Source organism: Pseudophryne corroboree, chromosome 12 (genome assembly GCF_028390025.1).
Source record: "Pseudophryne corroboree isolate aPseCor3 chromosome 12, aPseCor3.hap2, whole genome shotgun sequence".
NCBI lineage: Eukaryota > Metazoa > Chordata > Amphibia > Anura > Myobatrachidae > Pseudophryne > Pseudophryne corroboree.
The window spans coordinates 173,572,883-173,591,193 of record NC_086455.1 but is presented as its reverse complement, the minus strand read 5'-3'; the positions used below and the strand labels follow the sequence as shown (position 1 = coordinate 173,591,193).

At 48.1% G+C, this 18,311-nt stretch overlaps 1 protein-coding gene across 5 annotated transcripts in view; it reads right to left on the bottom strand.

The window, feature by feature from the left end:
• Positions 1 to 382: 382 nt before the first annotated feature.
• The window catches only part of NRDE2 (NRDE-2, necessary for RNA interference, domain containing), a 96,841-nt gene continuing 78,912 nt past the window's right edge, over positions 383 to 18,311 (bottom strand). For all 5 annotated transcript variants that reach the window (XM_063948607.1, XM_063948604.1, XM_063948603.1 and 2 more), the window contains 3 exons: positions 16,707 to 16,845; positions 14,527 to 14,598; positions 383 to 859 (listed from right to left, as the gene is read on the bottom strand). In XM_063948607.1, coding sequence (XP_063804677.1) covers positions 734 to 859; positions 14,527 to 14,598; positions 16,707 to 16,845 — 337 coding nt within the window. In that variant the 3' untranslated portion in view covers positions 383 to 733. The remainder of the gene's footprint in view (positions 860 to 14,526; positions 14,599 to 16,706; positions 16,846 to 18,311) is intronic.

Genomic DNA, 18,311 nt, shown 5'->3' with positions numbered 1-18,311 from the left:
CCTGTACACACACACACACGGCCTGTCCCGTCTCTCCTGTTCACACACACACGGCCTGTCCCGTCACTCCTGTTCACACACACGGCCTGTCCCTTCTCTCCTGTGCGCGCACACACGGCCTGTCCCTTCTCTCCTGTGTGTGTGTGCGCGCGCGCGCACACACACACACACAGCCTGTCCCGTCACTCCTGTACACACACACACGGCCTGTCCAGTCTTCTCCTGTACACACACACACGGCCTGTCCAGTCTTCTCCTGTACACACACACACGGCCTGTCGCATCGTTCCACTGTGACTAATACTGGATATTATGGTGTAGTGTCTATTTATCTGTGTACAAAAGCTAAATAAACTTTACTTGCAAAAAAGATAAGAAATAGGTGTTTTTGGCATCTTTATTTGGGGAATCACAATTCTGTTGCCTTTTTCTTTTAAAGTTCAACTTTTCTGAAAACTACAAACGACAAATACATAGGTCACCATATAACTGTGTCAGAGACAGCGCAGGTCCCGGCTGAGTTATAAGCGGCAGACTTGAGACGAGGAAATAAATAAGTTATGTAACAACGTTCACAGATACATCACAGAGATCCACAAGTATTTATTTTATTCAGTATTTTCCTAAAAAATATATTTTTCTTTTTCCCAAAAAATACTGTATGCAGATTTTTGCTGATGGTAGATAGATATAGATTATATATATATATATTTTGTATATAATATATGAAGGTTTAATCCTCCAGCAATAGCTCCAGCTCCTCCAGGGGAACCCGGACCCTCAGTTCCTTCTCAGTCATCAGATCAACGATCTCCTGCAGCTGGTCGGGGAAATATTCAGCGGCGTCCATATACAGCACCTGCCGGGGCGAGAGCGTGACTAGGAATCTGCCCGTTGACTCAGAACTACAGCACATGACGCCCTGACCTGCGTATGCTGCACACTTTGGGCCTCATGCAGGGCTGACGTGTCCATCGTGCTGCGCATGCAAGTACAGAGGATGCAGAATCATACAACAGAGGCGTACGGTGAGCTCAGCGAGGGGGAGTAGACACAATTATCGGCTGTGCACACCTGGACATAGTGGTGACTTGTAACAAACCAAGGGGTAGGTTTATCAATGGTTGGTTTGTCAAAACAGCACCAGAAATCACTGATAAACAGCCAGATTTACCATCGATTCCATCAATGGTCGTCTGCTTTGACGAATTGCCCCAGAGGAGGTGGGCGAACCCTAAGAAGTGTACAACGCTCTTTCCGATGAGCATATACAGTATACGCATTTCCTGTGCATGAGTAACACGCTGCGCAATTTCCATCCGCCCCCCCCATCACGATGACTCCGCACAATCCAAATCTCCCACAGACGCCACCAGTGTCACCACTACTCATCCGGCGAGACACTTTCTACACGCAAGGAATAACGCAATGCCACCTTTACTAAGTTTTTATATGACAAGAAGTCTCCAAAGCAGATTTACTATTTCCAGACCGGTAGGGAAAAACTTCTCTTATGGACCCAAAAATACAGTTTTGCCCCCAGTTTATATGAAGGTAATTATGCTAAATAATACTAATAGCAACAGGACAGTCCAATACCGCTCACAGATTGTGACAAGGGATACAAAAAGAGGATTTTGGTACTTACCGATAAATCCATTTCTCTGAATCCTCTAGGGCAGTGGTTCTCAAACTCAGTCCTCAGAACCCCACACAGTGCATGTTTTGCAGGTAACCCAGCAGGTGCACAGGTGTATTAATTACTCACTGACACATTTTAAAAGGTCCACAGGTGGAGCTAATTATGTCACTTGTGATTCTGTGAGGAGACCTGCAAAACATGCACCGTGTGGGGTCCTGAGGAACAAGTTTGAGAACCTGTGCTCTAGGGGACACTGGAGTCCTATACAGTAGGGGTGTGAAGCCTTGAACCGGAGGTGTGGCACAATCTAAAATTAGCATTGTCTGCACAGCCGGCTCCTCCCCCTTCACATCCCTCCTCCCTCAGTTTGAAAAATTTGACTGAGAGAATAGGACATGACACTATAGCACCTGGCGAGGAACCGAACCGTACAACATATCAAACAGCGGCCAAGAACTCTTAACCGAACAACTAACGCTGTTTGTACGAACTGTTTAAAACAAGAACTTTGAACACAGCAGGTTGACAGCACCGAGGCGGGCGTCCAGTGTCCCCTAGAGGATTCAGAGAAATGGATTTATCGGTAAGTACCAAAATCCTCTTTTCTCTTTCATCCACTAGGGGCCACTGGAGTCCTATACAGTAGGGGACGTCCCAAAGTTTTCCCCCAGGGAGGGAGTGCTGTCGGTGGCCTGCAAAACTAAACGTCCGAACTTAGATTCTCCGGACGCAAAAGTATCAAACTTGTAAAATCTTGCGAACGTGTGGGCTGAAGACCACGTCGCCGCTCTGCAAAGTTGAGTAGTGGAAGCACCTCTGGCAGCCGCCAACGAGGCACCCACCGATCGGGTAGTATGAACACCCGTCTGAACCGGAACCTGTTTGCCACAGGAAATATAAGCTTGCCGAATGGCAAGTCTAATCCATCTAGACAAAGTCTGCTTAGATGCCGGCCAACCCTTCTTTGGCCCATCATAAAGAACAAACAAATGGTCCGACTTTCTGAAAGACAACGTAACCTGTACGTATACCCGTAAAGCTCGGACAACATCCAATGACACGTCCTCATCTGTGAGACCCTGGAAAGATGGGACCACTATTGGCTGGTTTACGTGAAACCCCGAAACCACCTTCGGAAGTCTGCTCTTGTACGGAGTTCCGCCCTATCCTCATGAAAAACTAAGAAAGGACTCTTACAGGATAAGGCGCCCAACTCAGAAACCCGCCTAGCCGAAGCCAAGGCAAGTAATAACGTGACCTTCCAAGAGAGATATTTCAGGTCTGTTCTTGTCAACGGCTCAAAAGTCGGTGATTTCAAATATTCTAACACCAAATTTAAGTCCCATGATGCCGTGGGAGGACGAAAAGGGGGTTGAATCCTCAGAACCCCCTGTAAAAAGGTTTGAATCTCTGGCAAGGATGCTAGCCGCTGTTGAAAAAGGATGGAGAGAGCCGAAATCTGAACCTTCAGAGAGCCCAGTCTGAGCCCTCCCTCTAGACCGGCCTGAAGGAAAAGTAGAAGTCGAGATAAATGGAGGTTCGTTGAATTCCATCCCCGTTCCTGACACCAAGCCATGTACCGTCTCCAAATCCTGTAGTAGTGCCTGGCTGTGACCGGTTTCCTAGCGGCAATCATTGTCGGAATGGCCGTTCGTGGAATCCCTCTGTTTCTTAAGGACGGGTTTCAATAGCCACGCCGTCAAACGCAGCCTGTTCAGGTCGGGGTGTAGGAACGGTCCCTGAGATAGCAGGTCCTCTCTCTGAGGTAACCTCCAAGGATCTTCCGCAAGTAACCCCCGCAGGTCGGAGTACCAACTCTTGCGGGGCCAATCTGGTGCGATTAGAATGGCCCACACTCATTCCCGCTTTACCCTTTTCAGAACCCTGGGTATGAGTGGGAATGGTGGAAATATGTAAACCCTCCTGTAACGCCAAGGAAGCGTTAATGCGTCCACTCCTTCTGCTGCTGGATCTAGAGTCCTTGACACATATCTGGGCAGCTGATGGTTTTGCCGAGACGCCATAAGGTCCACCTGAGGCAGGCCCCATTGTCTCACAACCATGTCGAAAATCCGTGGATGTAGGCACCACTCTCCCGGATGCATGTCCTGGCGACTGAGGTAATCTGCTTCCCAGTTCTCTACACCTGGAATGAACACTGCCGAGAGGATGATGTCTCGTCTTTCTGCCCACAACAAGATCTTTGTGGCTTCCTTTAATGCCATCCTGCTCTTTGTTCCTCCTTGACGGTTTATGTAAGCCGTCGTCGTGACATTGTCCGACTGAATCCTGATGTATTGATTCATGACTAGGTCTTCTGCTAAGAGAAGCGCATTGTAAACTGCTCTTAGTTCGAGGATATTTATGGGTAGTCTGCTCTCATGTAACGTCCACCGTCCTTGAAACTGATGGTCCTCTAGGACGGCTCCCCAACCTTTGAGACTGGCGTCCGTTGTCAGAATCCTCCAATCCCAAATGCCAATTTTTTTTCCGGCTGCAAGGTTCTTGTGTAACGACCACCATATCAAGGAGACCCGTACCTGTGGTTGAAGTCTGATTCTCCGATGGAGAAGCCAGTGCGAGCCTGCTCCCTGAGCAATGAGGTTTATTTGGAATGGTCGGGAATGAAGTCTGCCGTACTGGAGAGCTTCAAACGACGCCACCATCTTCCCGAGAAGTTGCACACAGAGGTGCAGAGAAACAGTTTGCGTCCTCAGTACCTGAGCCACTAATCTCTGTAGGTCCTGGACCTTGCTCTCTGGCAGGAACACACGTAATAGTACCGTGTCCAAGATGAGACCGAGGAATTGAATCCGTTGAGTCGGTATGAGGTTGGACTTTTGGAAATTGACAATCCATCCATGGTGAATTAGAAATTGATAAGATGTCTGAACATCCTTGAGTAGTCGATTTTGAGATGGTGCCTTGATCAGTAAATCGTCCAGATAAGGTATAATCGTGACCCCCAACAGTCTCAGTCCTGCAACCATGATTGCTATGATCTTTGTGAAGATTCTTGGGGCTGATGATAGACCGAATGGCAAGGCCCGGAATTGGTAGTGATACGCCAGCAGTGCGAACCTTAAGTAAGCCTGGTGAGGAGTCCAGATTGGAATATGCAGATATGCATCTTTTATGTCCATGGATACCATGAACTCGACCTGTTCTAAGCCTGCAATGACTGATTGGATTGATTCCATCTTGAATTTGTAGACCCTTAAGAACTGGTTGAAAACTTTTAAATTGAGTATTGGTCTGACCGTCCCGTCTGGCTTTGGCACGACAAAAAGATTGGAATAGAACCCCGTTCCTCTCTGAGACGTGGGAACCGGAATAATGACCTCTGCCTGTAGCAATTTTTGAATTGCTGCCCGTAGTGCCCTTGCTTTTTGAGGGCACTGAGGCAATGATGTCGTAAAAAACTGACTGTGAGGCCTCTGTTGAAATTCTAGTTTGCATCCCTGAGAGATTAAGTTGTTCACCCAAAGTTCTGGTGAGGTTTTGGCCCAGATGTCCTGAAAACCTTCCAGTCGGCCGCCCACCAAGGGGGACCCCAGGTGAGCTGGGAGGCCGTCATGCCACGGTCTTGTCAGTAGGTTTATCCTGCTTTCTGGTTGCTGCCTGTGAGCGTCCTCTACCTCAGCCCCCACGTGCTTGTGTATTGAAACCCCTTCCTCGGGCTCGAAAGGACTGATCGAAATGAAGTAAACGCAGGTCCCGAATAACCTCTCCTAGTTCGTGGAGCGGTTCTCGTATAAGGAGTAGGCAGAAAAGTGGACTTCCCCGCTGTAGCCTGCGAAATCCACTTGTCTAATTCTGGTCCGAACAGCATTTCACCCCCAAAGGGGATGGATTCTACCGCCTTTTTGGTCTCAGAGTCTCCCTGCCATTCTCTGAGCCATAAAATCCTTCTAGCCGATATGGCCGATGCAGATATGCGCGATGCTATTCTGCTAATATCCTTAGAAGCTTGACACAAGTACGATGCAGATTCTCGAATGTGTTCCGCCAGTTGGGTAATCTCTTCTAAGCTATTTTCCTCCTCAATAGCTTGTACAATACAGCCGGACCATGCACCCATGGCTTTGTTGACCCAAGCACAGACGATCGCAGGTCTCTGCGCTGCACCAGCTGCACCAAAAATTGACTAACGCAGTGTCAACTTTACGGTCTGACGCATCCTTTAAAGTAGTTACGTTAGGAATTGGTAAAATTGTCTTTTTTGACAACCTTCCTAGTGAAGCATCCACTACCGACGGAGTCTCCCACTTGTCCATTACACCCTTAGGTAGGGGATAAGTTACCTGAAACCGTTTCGGAAATTGAAACCGTTTGTCAGGTTGTTTCCAAGCCTCCTCTATCTGAGATTGGAGGGATTTAGGAATGGGAAACACTGCTGAACGCGGCTTTTGGGATTCGAACAAATCGAAATCTTCCGGCTCCCGTATTTCCTCGTCCTTAAAGCTTAGGATCTCTTTTACCGCGTCAATTAAGGAGTCTAGACCTGAGATTGCCGAGTCCTCTACTGGAAAGTCGGCGTCTAGGTTAGGTTCAATTAACTCACCTTCCTCCGTATCAAGAAGAAAACCCTCTTCCTCCTCTGATTCTGGTATCATAGGGAGAGTTCTTTTAACAGCTTTGCGCACACTCATTTCTGCGTGTGCGGGCGGCGTTAACCTGATGAGAAATTCCTCCGTCGTCTTTGAGAATCCCGCAGCCCATTCTGATTGTTGCTTGCGTGATTCTGCCATCTCCATGGAGATTCTATTAGCAAGGTTGTCTTCCCATGCCTTAGCCAGAGCACTGCTCCCAGGTGGAGCGTCCTTGTCTAAGCAGGAGTCGCACACCCCGGAGCTGCCAACCCGCGTGCTCTTCTTGTTACATTTCGTACAAACATAACAGGTCTTGGAGGTCTTGGTTGCCTTAGACATGCTGTTTTGAAAACCCTGTACCAGGGTAGCCCGCAGCGCTTTCACCCTTTAAACTAGGAAGAGAAAGTCTGGGAGATGATGGAAGCGAAGGTATTGGATCCGGCTGGAATTACCTGTCCTTTTCGTATATAAAAGGAGCAGGCCAATATCTTTACTTTAATTTAAAAAATAAGAATTGACTTACCGATAATTCTATTTCTCGGAGTCCGTAGTGGATGCTGGGGTTCCTGAAAGGACCATGGGGAATAGCGGCTCCGCAGGAGACAGGGCACAAAAAGTAAAGCTTTAGGATCAGGTGGTGTGCACTGGCTCCTCCCCCTATGACCCTCCTCCAAGCCAGTTAGATACTGTGCCCGGACGAGCGTACATAATAAGGAAGGATTTTGAATCCCGGGTAAGACTCATACCAGCCACACCAATCACACTGTACAACCTGTGATCTGAACCCAGTTAACAGTATGATAACAGCGGAGCCTCTGAAAAGATGGCTCACAACAATAATAACCCGATTTTTGTAACTATGTACAAGTATTGCAGATAATCCGCACTTGGGATGGGCGCCCAGCATCCACTACGGACTCCGAGAAATAGAATTATCGGTAAGTAAATTCTTATTTTCTCTATCGTCCTAGTGGATGCTGGGGTTCCTGAAAGGACCATGGGGATAATACCAAAGCTCCCAAACGGGCGGGAGAGTGCGGATGACTCTGCAGCACCGAATGAGAGAACTCCAGGTCCTCCTTAGCCAGGGTATCAAATTTGTAGGATTTTACAAACGTGTTTGCCCCTGACTAAATAACCGCTCGGCAAAGTTGTAAAAGCCGAGACCCCTCGGGCAGCCGCCCAAGATGAGCCCACCTTCCTTGTGGAATGGGCATTTACATATTTTGGCTGTGGCAGGCCTGCCACAGAATGTGCAAGCTGAATTGTATTACACATCCAACTAGCAATAGTCTGCTTAGAAGCAAAAGCACCCAGTTTGTTGGGTGCATACAGGATAACAGCAAGTCAGTTTTCCTGACTCCAGCCGTCCTGGAACATATTTTCAGGGCCCTGACAACATCTAGCAACTTGGAGTCCTCCAAGTCCCTAGTAGGTGCAAGGCACCACAATAAGCTGGTTCAGGTGAAACACTGACACCACCTTAGGGAGAGAACTGGGGACGAGTCCGCAGCTCTGCCCTGTCCGAATGGACAAACAGATATGGGCTTTTTTGAGAAAAAACCACCAATTTGACACTCGCCTGGTCCAGGCCAGGGCCAAGATCATGGTCACTTTTCATGTGAGATGCTTCAAATCCACAGATTTGACTGGTTTTAAACCAATGTGATTTGAGGAATCCCAGAACTACGTTGAGATCCCACAGTGCCACTGGAGGCACAAAAGGGGGTTGTATATGCAATACTCCCTTGACAAAATTCTGGACTTCAGGAACTGAAGCCAATTCTTTCTGGAAGAAAATCGACAGGGCCGAAATTTGAACCTTAATGGACCCCAATTTGAGGCCCATAGACACTCCTGTTTTCAGGAAATGCAGGAAACGACCGAGTTGAAATTTCTTTGTGGGGCCTTCCTGGCCTCACACCACGCAACATATTTTCGCCACATGTGGTGATAATGTTGTTCGGTCACCTCCTTTCTGGCTTTGACCAGGGTAGGAATGACCTCTTCCGGAATGCCTTTTTCCCTTAGGATCCGGCGTTCCACCGCCATGCCGACAAACGCAGCTGCGGTAAGTCTTGGAACAGACATGGTACTTGCTGAAGCAAGTCCCTTCTTAGCGGCAGAGGCCATAAAACCTCTGTAAGCATCTCTTGAAGTTCCGGGTACCAAGTCCTTCTTGGCCAATCCGGAGCCATGAGTATAGTTCTTACTCCTCTACGTCTTATAATTCTCAGCACCTTAGGTATGAGAAGCAGAGGAGGGAACACATACACCGACTGGTACACCCACGGTGTTACCAGAACGTCCACAGCTATTGCCTGAGGGTCTCTTGACCTGGCGCAATACCTGTCCCGTTTTTTGTTCAGACGGGACGCCATCATGTCCACCTTTGGTATTTCCCAACGGTTTACAATCATGTGGAAAAAACTTCCCGATGAAGTTTCCACTCTCCCGGGTGGAGGTCGTCCTGCTTCTTGTGTCGCCCTGTCTGTTTACGTGGGCGACTGCCGTGATGTTTTTCCCACTGGATCAATACCGGCTGACCTTGAAGTAGAGGTCTTGCTAAGCTTAGAGTATTATAAATTTACCCTTAGCTCCAGTATATTTATGTGGAGAAAAGTCTCCAGACTTGATCACACTCCCTGGAAATTTTTTCCTTGTGTGACTGCTCCCCAGCCTCTCGGGCTGGGCTCCGTGGTCACCAGCATCCAATCCTGAATGCCAAATCTGCGGCCCTCTAGAAGATGGGCACTCTATAACCACCACAGGAGAGACACCCTTGTCCTTGGATATAGGGTTATCCGCTGATGCATCTGAAGATGCGATCCGGACCATTTGTCCAGCAGATCCCACTGAAAAGTTCTTGCGTGAAATCTGCCGAATGGAATTGCTTCGTAGGAAGCCACCATTTTTACCAGGACCCTTGTGCAATGATGCACTGTTTTTAGGAGGTTCCTGACTAGCTCGGATAACTCCCTGGCTTTCTCTTCCGGGAGAAACACCTTTTTCTGGACTGTGTCCAGAATCATCCCTAGGCACAGCCGACGTGTCGTCGGGATCAGCTGCGATTTTGGAATATTTAGAATCCACCCGTGCTGTTGTAGCAGTATCCGAGATAGTGCTACTCCGACCTCCAACTGTTCCCTGGACTATGCCCTTATCAGGAGATCGTCCAAGTAAGGGATAATTAAGACGCCTTTTCTTCGAAGAAGAATCATCATTTCGGCCATTACCTTGGTAAAGACCCGGGGTGCCGTGGACAATCCAAACGGCAGCGTCTAAAACTGATAGTGACAGTTCTGCACCACGAACCTGAGGTACCCTTAGTGAGAAGGGCAAATTTGGGACATAGAGGTAAGCATCCCTGATGTCCCCGGACACTATATAGTCCCCTTCTTCCTGGTTCGTTATCACTGCTCTGAGTGACTCCATCTTGATTTGAACCTTTGTAAGTGTTCAAAAAATTTTTTAGAATAAGTCTCACCTAGCCTTCTGGCTTCAGTACCACAATATAGTGTGGAATAATACCCCTTTTCCTTGTAGTAGGAGGGGTAATTTAATTATCACCTGCTGGGAATACAGCTTGTGAATTTTTTCCCATACTGCCTCCTTGTCGGAGGGAGACCTTGGTAAAGCAGACTTCAGGAGCCTGCGAAGAGGAAACGTCTCTACATTCCAATCTGTACCCCTGGGATACTACTTGTAGGATCCAGGGGACCTGTACGGTCTCAGCGCCATGCTGAGAACTTGTCAGAAGCGGTGGAGCGCTTCTGTTCCTGGGAATGGGCTGCCTGCTGCAGTCTTCTTCCCTTTCCTCTATCCCTGGGCAGATATGATCTTATAGGGACGAAAAGACTGAGGTTGAAAAGACGGTGTCTTTTTCTGCAGAGATGTGACTTAGGGTAAAAACGGTGGATTTTCCAGCAGTTGCCGTGGCCACCAGGTCCGATGGACCGACCCCAAAAAACTCCTCTTCCTTTATACGGCAATACACCTTTTTGCCGTTTGGAATCTGCATCACCTGACCACTGTCGTGTCCATAACATCTTCTGGCAGATATGGACATCGCATTTACTCTTGATGCCAGAGTGCAAATATCCCTCTGTGCATCTCGCATATATAGAAATGCATCCTTTAAATGCTCTATAGTCAATAAAATACTGTCCCTGTCAAGGGTATCAATATTTTTAGTCAGGGAATCCGACCAAGCCACCCCAGCTCTGCACATCCAGGCTGAGGCGATCGCTGGTCGCAGTATAACACCAGTATGTGTGTATATACTTTTTATGATATTTTCCAGCCTCCTGTCAGCTGGTCCTTGAGGACGGCCCTATCTATAGACGGTACCGCCACTTGTTTTGATAAGCGTGTGAGCGCCTTATCCACCCTAAGGGGTGTTTCCCAACGCGCCCTAACTTCTGGCGGGAAAGGGTATACCGCCCATAATTTTCTATCGGGGGGAACCCACGCATCATCACACACTTTATTTAATTTATCTGATTCAGGAAAAACTACTGTAGTTTTTTCACATCCCACATAATACCCTCTTTTGTGGTACTTGTAGTATCAGAAATATGTAACACCTCCTTCATTGCCTTTAACGTGTGGCCCTAATAAGGAATACGTTTGTTTATTCACCGTCGACACTGGATTCAGTGTCCCTGTCTGTGTCTGTGTCGACCGACTAAAGTAAACGGGCGTTTTAAAACCCCTGACGGTGTTTTTGAGACGTCTGGACCGGTACTAATTGTTTGTCGGCCGTCTCATGTCGTCAACCGACCTTGCAGCGTGTTGACATTATCACGTAATTCCCTAAATAAGCCATCCATTCCGGTGTCGACTCCCTAGAGAGTGACATCACCATTACAGGCAATTGCTCCGCCTCCTCACCAACATCGTCCTCATACATGTCGACACACACGTACCGACACACAGCACACACACAGGGAATGCTCTGATAGAGGACAGGACCCACTAGCCCTTTGGAGAGACAGAGGGAGAGTTTGCCAGCACACACCAAAAACGCTATAATTATATAGGGACAACCTTATATAAGTGTTTTCCCTTATAGCATCTGTTTTATATATTTCTAACGCCAAATTAGTGCCCCCCCTCTCTGTTTTAACCCTGTTTTTGTAGTGCAGTGCAGGGGAGAGCCTGGGAGCCTTCCCTCCAGCCTTTCTGTGAGGGAAAATGGCGCTGTGTGCTGAGGAGATAGGCCCCGCCCCTTTTTCGGCGGCCTCGTCTCCCGCTTTTAACGGATTCTGGCAGGGGTTAAATATCTCCATATAGCCTCCGGAGGCTATATGTGAGGTATTTTTAGCCAAAATAGGTTTTCATTTGCCTCCCAGGGCGCCCCCCTCCCAGCGCCCTGCACCCTCAGTGACTGCCGTGTGAAGTGTGCTGAGAGGAAAATGGCGCACAGCTGCAGTGCTGTGCGCTACCTTTAGAAGACTGAGGAGTCTTCTGCCGCCGATTCTGGACCTCTTCTTACTTCAGCATCTGCAAGGGGGCCGGCGGCAAGGCTCCGGTGACCATCCAGGCTGTACCTGTGATCGTCCCTCTGGAGCTGATGTCCAGTAGCCAAGAAGCCAATCCATCCTGCACGCAGGTGAGTTCACTTCTTCTCCCCTAAGTCCCTCGTTGCAGTGATCCTGTTGCCAGCAGGACTCACTGTAAAATAAAAAACCTAAGCTAAACTTTTCTAAGCAGCTCTTTAGGAGAGCCACCTAGATTGCACCCTTCTCGGCCGGGCACAAAAATCTAACTGGCTTGGAGGAGGGTCATAGGGGGAGGAGCCAGTGCACACCACCTGATCCTAAAGCTTTACTTTTTGTGCCCTGTCTCCTGCGGAGCCGCTATTCCCCATGGTCCTTTCAGGAACCCCAGCATCCACTAGGACGATAGAGAAAAAAAATGATTACATGAAGGACCCTGCCTAAGCTATGTCTTCCTTCAACCAGTACTCACTGTTAGAAGGCTGGAGGATCTCCTGTGGAGAGATGTAGGTCCCTTCAATAGGGATCTTTGTCTCTCCAATATATATGAGGCTTTGTCTCCCTTTTATTAGGTGGACGCAGCACACTCTGTAGATTTTTAGTCAGGAGCTCAGTGCTCCACGTGCTGTTACCTCCAGCACAATTTTTCAAACTGAGGGAGGAGGGATGTGAAGGGGGAGGAGCCGGCTGTGCAGACAATGCTAATTTTAGATTGTGCCACACCTCCGGTTCAAGGCTTCACACCCCTACTGTATAGGACTCCAGTGTCCCCTAGTGGATGAAAGAGAAATGGCTGCTGCGCCATTGTATTGTTTTACTCTATATTAGTGACTGTGAAAGTGTCTTCATTACTTTCTGATCTCGCTAAGCTGCTGCGCCTTATTATTACTTACATGATGATACATTTAGGTGTTAGCGGAGTCGTACACTATTTAGCAGAGATTGTTGCCTTTGATTTCATTCTCAACGGAACGTTCTTTAGTTCTAGATTGACCAGCTAGCTGTGCCAATAACCACAGGTGAGACAACGCTGCCCCCTAATGAGTTCACTTATATAGTATAGAGCAGTGATTCTCAAACTCTGTCCTCGGGAGCCCACACAGTGCATGTTTTGCTAGTAACCCAGCAAGTGCACAGGTGTATTAATTACTCACTGACACATTTTTAAAGGTCCACAGGTGGAGCTAATTATTTCACTTGCGATTCTGTGAGGAGACCTGCAAAACATGCACTGTGTGGGGTCCTGAGGACCGAGTTTGAGAACCTGTGGTATAGAGCACAGGTTCTGAAGCTCGGTCCTCAGGACCCCACACAGTGCATGTGTTGCAGGTAACCCAGCAGGTGCACAGGTGTATTAATTACTCACTGACACATTTTTAAAGGTCCACAGGTGGAGTAAATTATTTCACTTGTGATTCCTTGAGGAGACCTGGAAAACATGCAGTGTGTGGGGTCCTGAGGACAGAGTTTCAGAACCTGTGCTGTAGATTAACCTTATAAGGCGTGTAGTATAAGAGCCCTATACATGTCTGAACGTGGACGTCTGCAGCCTTGGCAGAGGGGGTGTTTGCAACGTGGTCCCTCATTCAGCCGGAATCCTAAGGCCAGACTGGCTGCACAAAGTGCTGGGCCGGGTGACCACTCAGCCTATCAGGCACCCGGAGGTGATGTGTTGTAAGTGAACTTTAATAAGAATCAACAGGAAAATCTAAGCGCAGTACTTAGCGTGTGCGTATTGTGTCACTCATACAGAAACATGGAGTGTGACGACTGATAAGAACCACTTGGCCCATCTAGTCTGCCCATGTACACACACACACACACACACGGGATAATTTTTGTTGGGAGCCAAACTACCAGTATGTATTTGGATTGTGGAAGGAAACCGGAGTACCCAGGGTAAGCCCACGCAAGCACAGGGAGAATATACAAACTCTACATAGTTAGGGCCGTAGCAGGAATCGAACCCACAACTTCAGTGCTGTGAGTCAGTAATGCTAACCACTACCCTATCTGTGCTCCCCTACTCTGTTGCTGCAGCGTCGAACTTTAAATGTTCAATCGAGAACACAGATGCTGGCCCAATACATTATTCTTCTATCTGCAGGGTCAAACCGGGACCGACCTCCGGTGACAGAGACCATTACTGCAGGCAGAGCTAGTGCTGAATCCCAGCTGACAGCAGCTCCTGTGTAATGACTCCACCACCGGACCCCAGGCCGCTGGTGATATCACTGGCCTGCGCGTAGTCTCTGACACTGGTATCTGTGGGGCCAGACCGGGACAGACCTCCGCTGACAGAGACCATTACTGAAGGCAGAGCTAGTGCTGAATCCCAGCTGACAGCAGCTCCTCTGTAGTGATTCCACCACCGTGCCCCAGGCCGCTGGTGATATCACTGGTCTGCGCGTAGTCTCTGACACTGGTATCTGTGGGGCCAGACCGGGACAGACCTCCGCTGACAGAGACCATTACTGAAGGCAGAGCTAGTGATGAATCCCAGCTGACAGCAGCTCCTCTGTAGTGATTCCACCACCGTGCCCCAGGCCGCTGGTGATATCACTGGTCTGCGCGTAGTCTCTGACACTGGTATCTGCGGGGCCAGACCGGGACTGACCTCCGGTGACAGAGACCATTACTGAAGGCAGAGCTAATGCTGAATCCCAGCTGACAGCAGCTCCTGTGTAATGACTCCACCTCCGGACCCCAGGCCGCTGGTGATATCACTGGTCTGCGCGTAGTCTCTGACACTGGTATCTGCGAGCTCAGGATTTATAGGACAGTTTCTCACCTTTGCCCATGGACAGTTCTGAATGGCTTTATAGAAGAGTCCTCTGCTTCTGTCCCGATGTCCCAGTGATACCTGTAATACACCAAAGTGTTACTCCGATATCTAAGTCTCCCGCTCCTGCGCCCCAGTATCACCAACCCTCATAATACACAGAAAGTGCGCCGCCTTCTTCCTATTACCGATCCGGTCACAATTACCATCTATTTCGCACCAAATCTAACCTCGTATGATAACACCACAATGTATCCAACAAAAAAAACTCATCTGATCCTGTATTACGTCACATAATAAATTAGGGATCATTATGAAGTACCAGTGGCCTGGATGCCGGCCGTCAGTACACCAACAGCGCCATCCCGGCCGCCAGTCTGTCGGCGCTGCACTCGCCACAGGTTCTATTCCCACTCTATGGGTGTCATGGATACCCACGAGTGGGAATAGGCCCTGTGCACCGCAAATTTCGGCTGTCGGCATTGTGGCGTCGGTATCCTGACCGCCGGCAAATTAACTGCATCCCTTAAATTATACCCACAGACGTCATCCCCGTAACTGACCAATCACATGGGTAACAAGTAAAAAAAAAAAAAAAACACTCCCATAATGCTATGGTGCGTGAATGACATCACCCGGTGCCATCTGCGCGCACGGCAAACACGGTCACGGGGACCAGATTTAGGACAGTCCTCCCTCATGTCACCAATCACTTTGGATGGGATTCTCTGTTGGAAAGGGAATTCACCAATGCAGAATCCAAATGAAATGGATGGTTTTGGCCACAACATGAGACACAGGAATCTGTGCTCAGATAATACGAGGGGTGTGCAAAAACTATTACACAAAGTGAATAGAGGAGTCTAGGTAAAGTTGCACGCGCCCAAACCACTTGGTGAAGCAGCTGGACCAGTCCGCAGCAGGTGTGTCTTCTACATGCTGGATGCAATTCTCCACTGCAGCTTCCGGTGACTCAAAATTAATTTCACGCATCTTGCGTTTGATTTGTGGGAGCGCCAAGAAGTCGCAGGAGGCTGGGTCTGGACTGTACAGCAGATGACCAAGCTCCTGGATGCATTCTTGAGCCAGAAAATCCACCACTTTCCTGGACTTGTGGGCAGTGGCATTAAGTAGGACACCACATGCGCGAGTTCTTGGATGGCACCAGAAATTGGCTTCCAGCCCTTGCAGCAGCCGTTGGTTGGTGTACCAGTCCCCAGTGATTGTGCGCTGCAGCATGAGTGGTATAGTAGCTACATGACCAGTCTTGGCCAGAAAAACAACCACCATCTACTTGGTTACGCTGGGCTCATGTTGGAACTTCTGTGGCGGTGCACCTTCAACTGGGGTTCACTGCACTGACTGTTGTTTGTGGTCTCAGGGTCGAAACTGTAGATCCAGGATTCATTGCCACTGATGACCTCCCATCAAACCTGGCCAGCACATTGCGGCACCAAGTCACCCCAGCCTTCTTCTGCTCTCAAGACAGCTGATGAGGCATCTAGCATGCAGAAACCTTGCTCGGTCCAAGCAGATGGTTTTGGATTAGATGCCCATCTCCTTCTCTAACTGGGTTTATGGTCACCCTGGCGTCCACCTCAACTATAGCCCGCACAGTAGCAACGTTATCCTCAGTGATGGCGGACACAGGTCGGCCACGGCATTCTTCTTCTGGGACGTCTTCCGTGCCAAAATTCTGCAAACCACTCAAACACAGAGGCTCGGGACGGTGCATCCTCCCCAAAAGCAGCTCGTAGTCGGTCAAAACTCTCCTGCTGCCGCAGACCACTCTTGTAGTTGTAGAAGATCATGTCTCTCCAGTGGCCTCTGTTGAGCTCCATAACGAGTTTGTGAAGGAAGAGAACATGCAGACTACGTCTGTGTGCAGTGTTGCTTATGTATGGTTCTGTGCCGTGACATTTCACAGGAACTTTAGTCAGAGATTAGAGGCGACATCCAGACAGTGAGATTGTGTCTACTCTACCTAAGCACTGCACATCCGGACACTTATTGCGCACCCCTCGTATAATTCTACATAAGCTATTGGCCCGTACTATAAGGAAACAGAGTCACCTGGATGAACAAGCACTCATTATCTAGGGCGGTTTGCCGCCCCCCCCGCTATACAGACACATCACCCCAGCAATATCATGTGCACGCCCCAACACCCCATCACAAGACTCCCTCACCGTGAACTGCAGGTACATCCTCCAGAGGAGCAGACACCGGGAGCCCTGCTCCGTGCCCAGACCACGCTCATACAGAGCCTTGATGCGGTTGGACAGGCCTGTTTCCGGCATCACTGTGTGTATCTCACCCGTAGCCGCCCTGTAAGAAAGGATCACAAGTCCATCAATTCCCAGAATGCATTGCACTTACCGAGCGCAGCAGTGTACACTGAAACTAATGGTGGTTATTGGTTAGAATTACTCATCTACAATAAACCTGGATACAAACATATCTAGCAGAATGACAAGCACATGGTTAATGTCGCAACAAAATACGTTCTGTACAGACCATTGTACCAAAGAGGACGCCCATTGCTGCGCCGATCCACGTGTTGTCCCACAAGTCAGATTTTCTGACTTGTCGGATAAACGGCAGTTTCATTGAATAGTCAAATCCGGATTTGACCTTAAATTGTCGGAAACTGACATTTATCCGACAAGTCGGGAAATCCGACTTGAATTGAATAGACCCCTATAACGTAGTTTATGATTGTCCGGCCACAATATAATGGGAGACGCGGGTTTCGCCGGCCATTTGCTGCGGAAGCTCCATGTTTTTGTCACTAAATATTTTTTCTTTTCACACGTACTGCTCCCCGGTTTTTATGTTTTTATAAAAGATACGTTTCCATTATATGGAGAAATAAAAATATACCTTAATGTGTCTGCTAACTATTAACATATTACGTATAAAGTAATCATACATGTGAGCATCACTGCATTATACAATGGTGTCATCACGCGTGGGTGCCAGAGAGTGGATTGTGGGAATACCCAATTTTTGGATGGAAATTCTGTAGTACTGCGACACATTGTTTGGACACACACACACACACACACACACACACACACATATATATATATATATATATATATACATACACACACACACACATATATATATATATATATATATATATACACATACACACACACACATTATATATATATATATATACACACACACACACACATTATATATATATATATATACACACACACACACACACACACACACATATATATATATATATATATATACATATACACACACATATATATATATATATATATATATATATTTTTTTTTTTTTAAACTTTACATACATATGATTTGGATGAGTTGGGTATGGGTGACCAGCAGTTGGGAGACTACCGTTCACCATACCCACACGGGGATCCCGGTGTTCAGATTCCCGGGGGGAGGGGGGGTATGGTAGCGCAACTAAGTCCCTTGCGGGCTTGCCAAGTTCTGTTCTATTACCACACGAGTGGGAATGGTCCTTGTTAGTCGACATGCCAACTGGTCAGGATTCTGGCGTCGGTATAGTGACTGGCGGTCTGCCGACTGCTGGTCACCTATACCCAACCCATCCAAATCATATGTATGAAAAGGAATATAAAAATGATCCGTGCAGCTATACAATGCAGCGCCACTTGCAAGATTTTTGATTTCAGTTTTAAATAAATGTCTCATTAGTTCTCTAAACTATATCTCTGCTCTGAAACAAAGTATCAGCCGCTTCCTGTATCATGACTGCGTGACCCTGGTCGGGCTCCCATCGG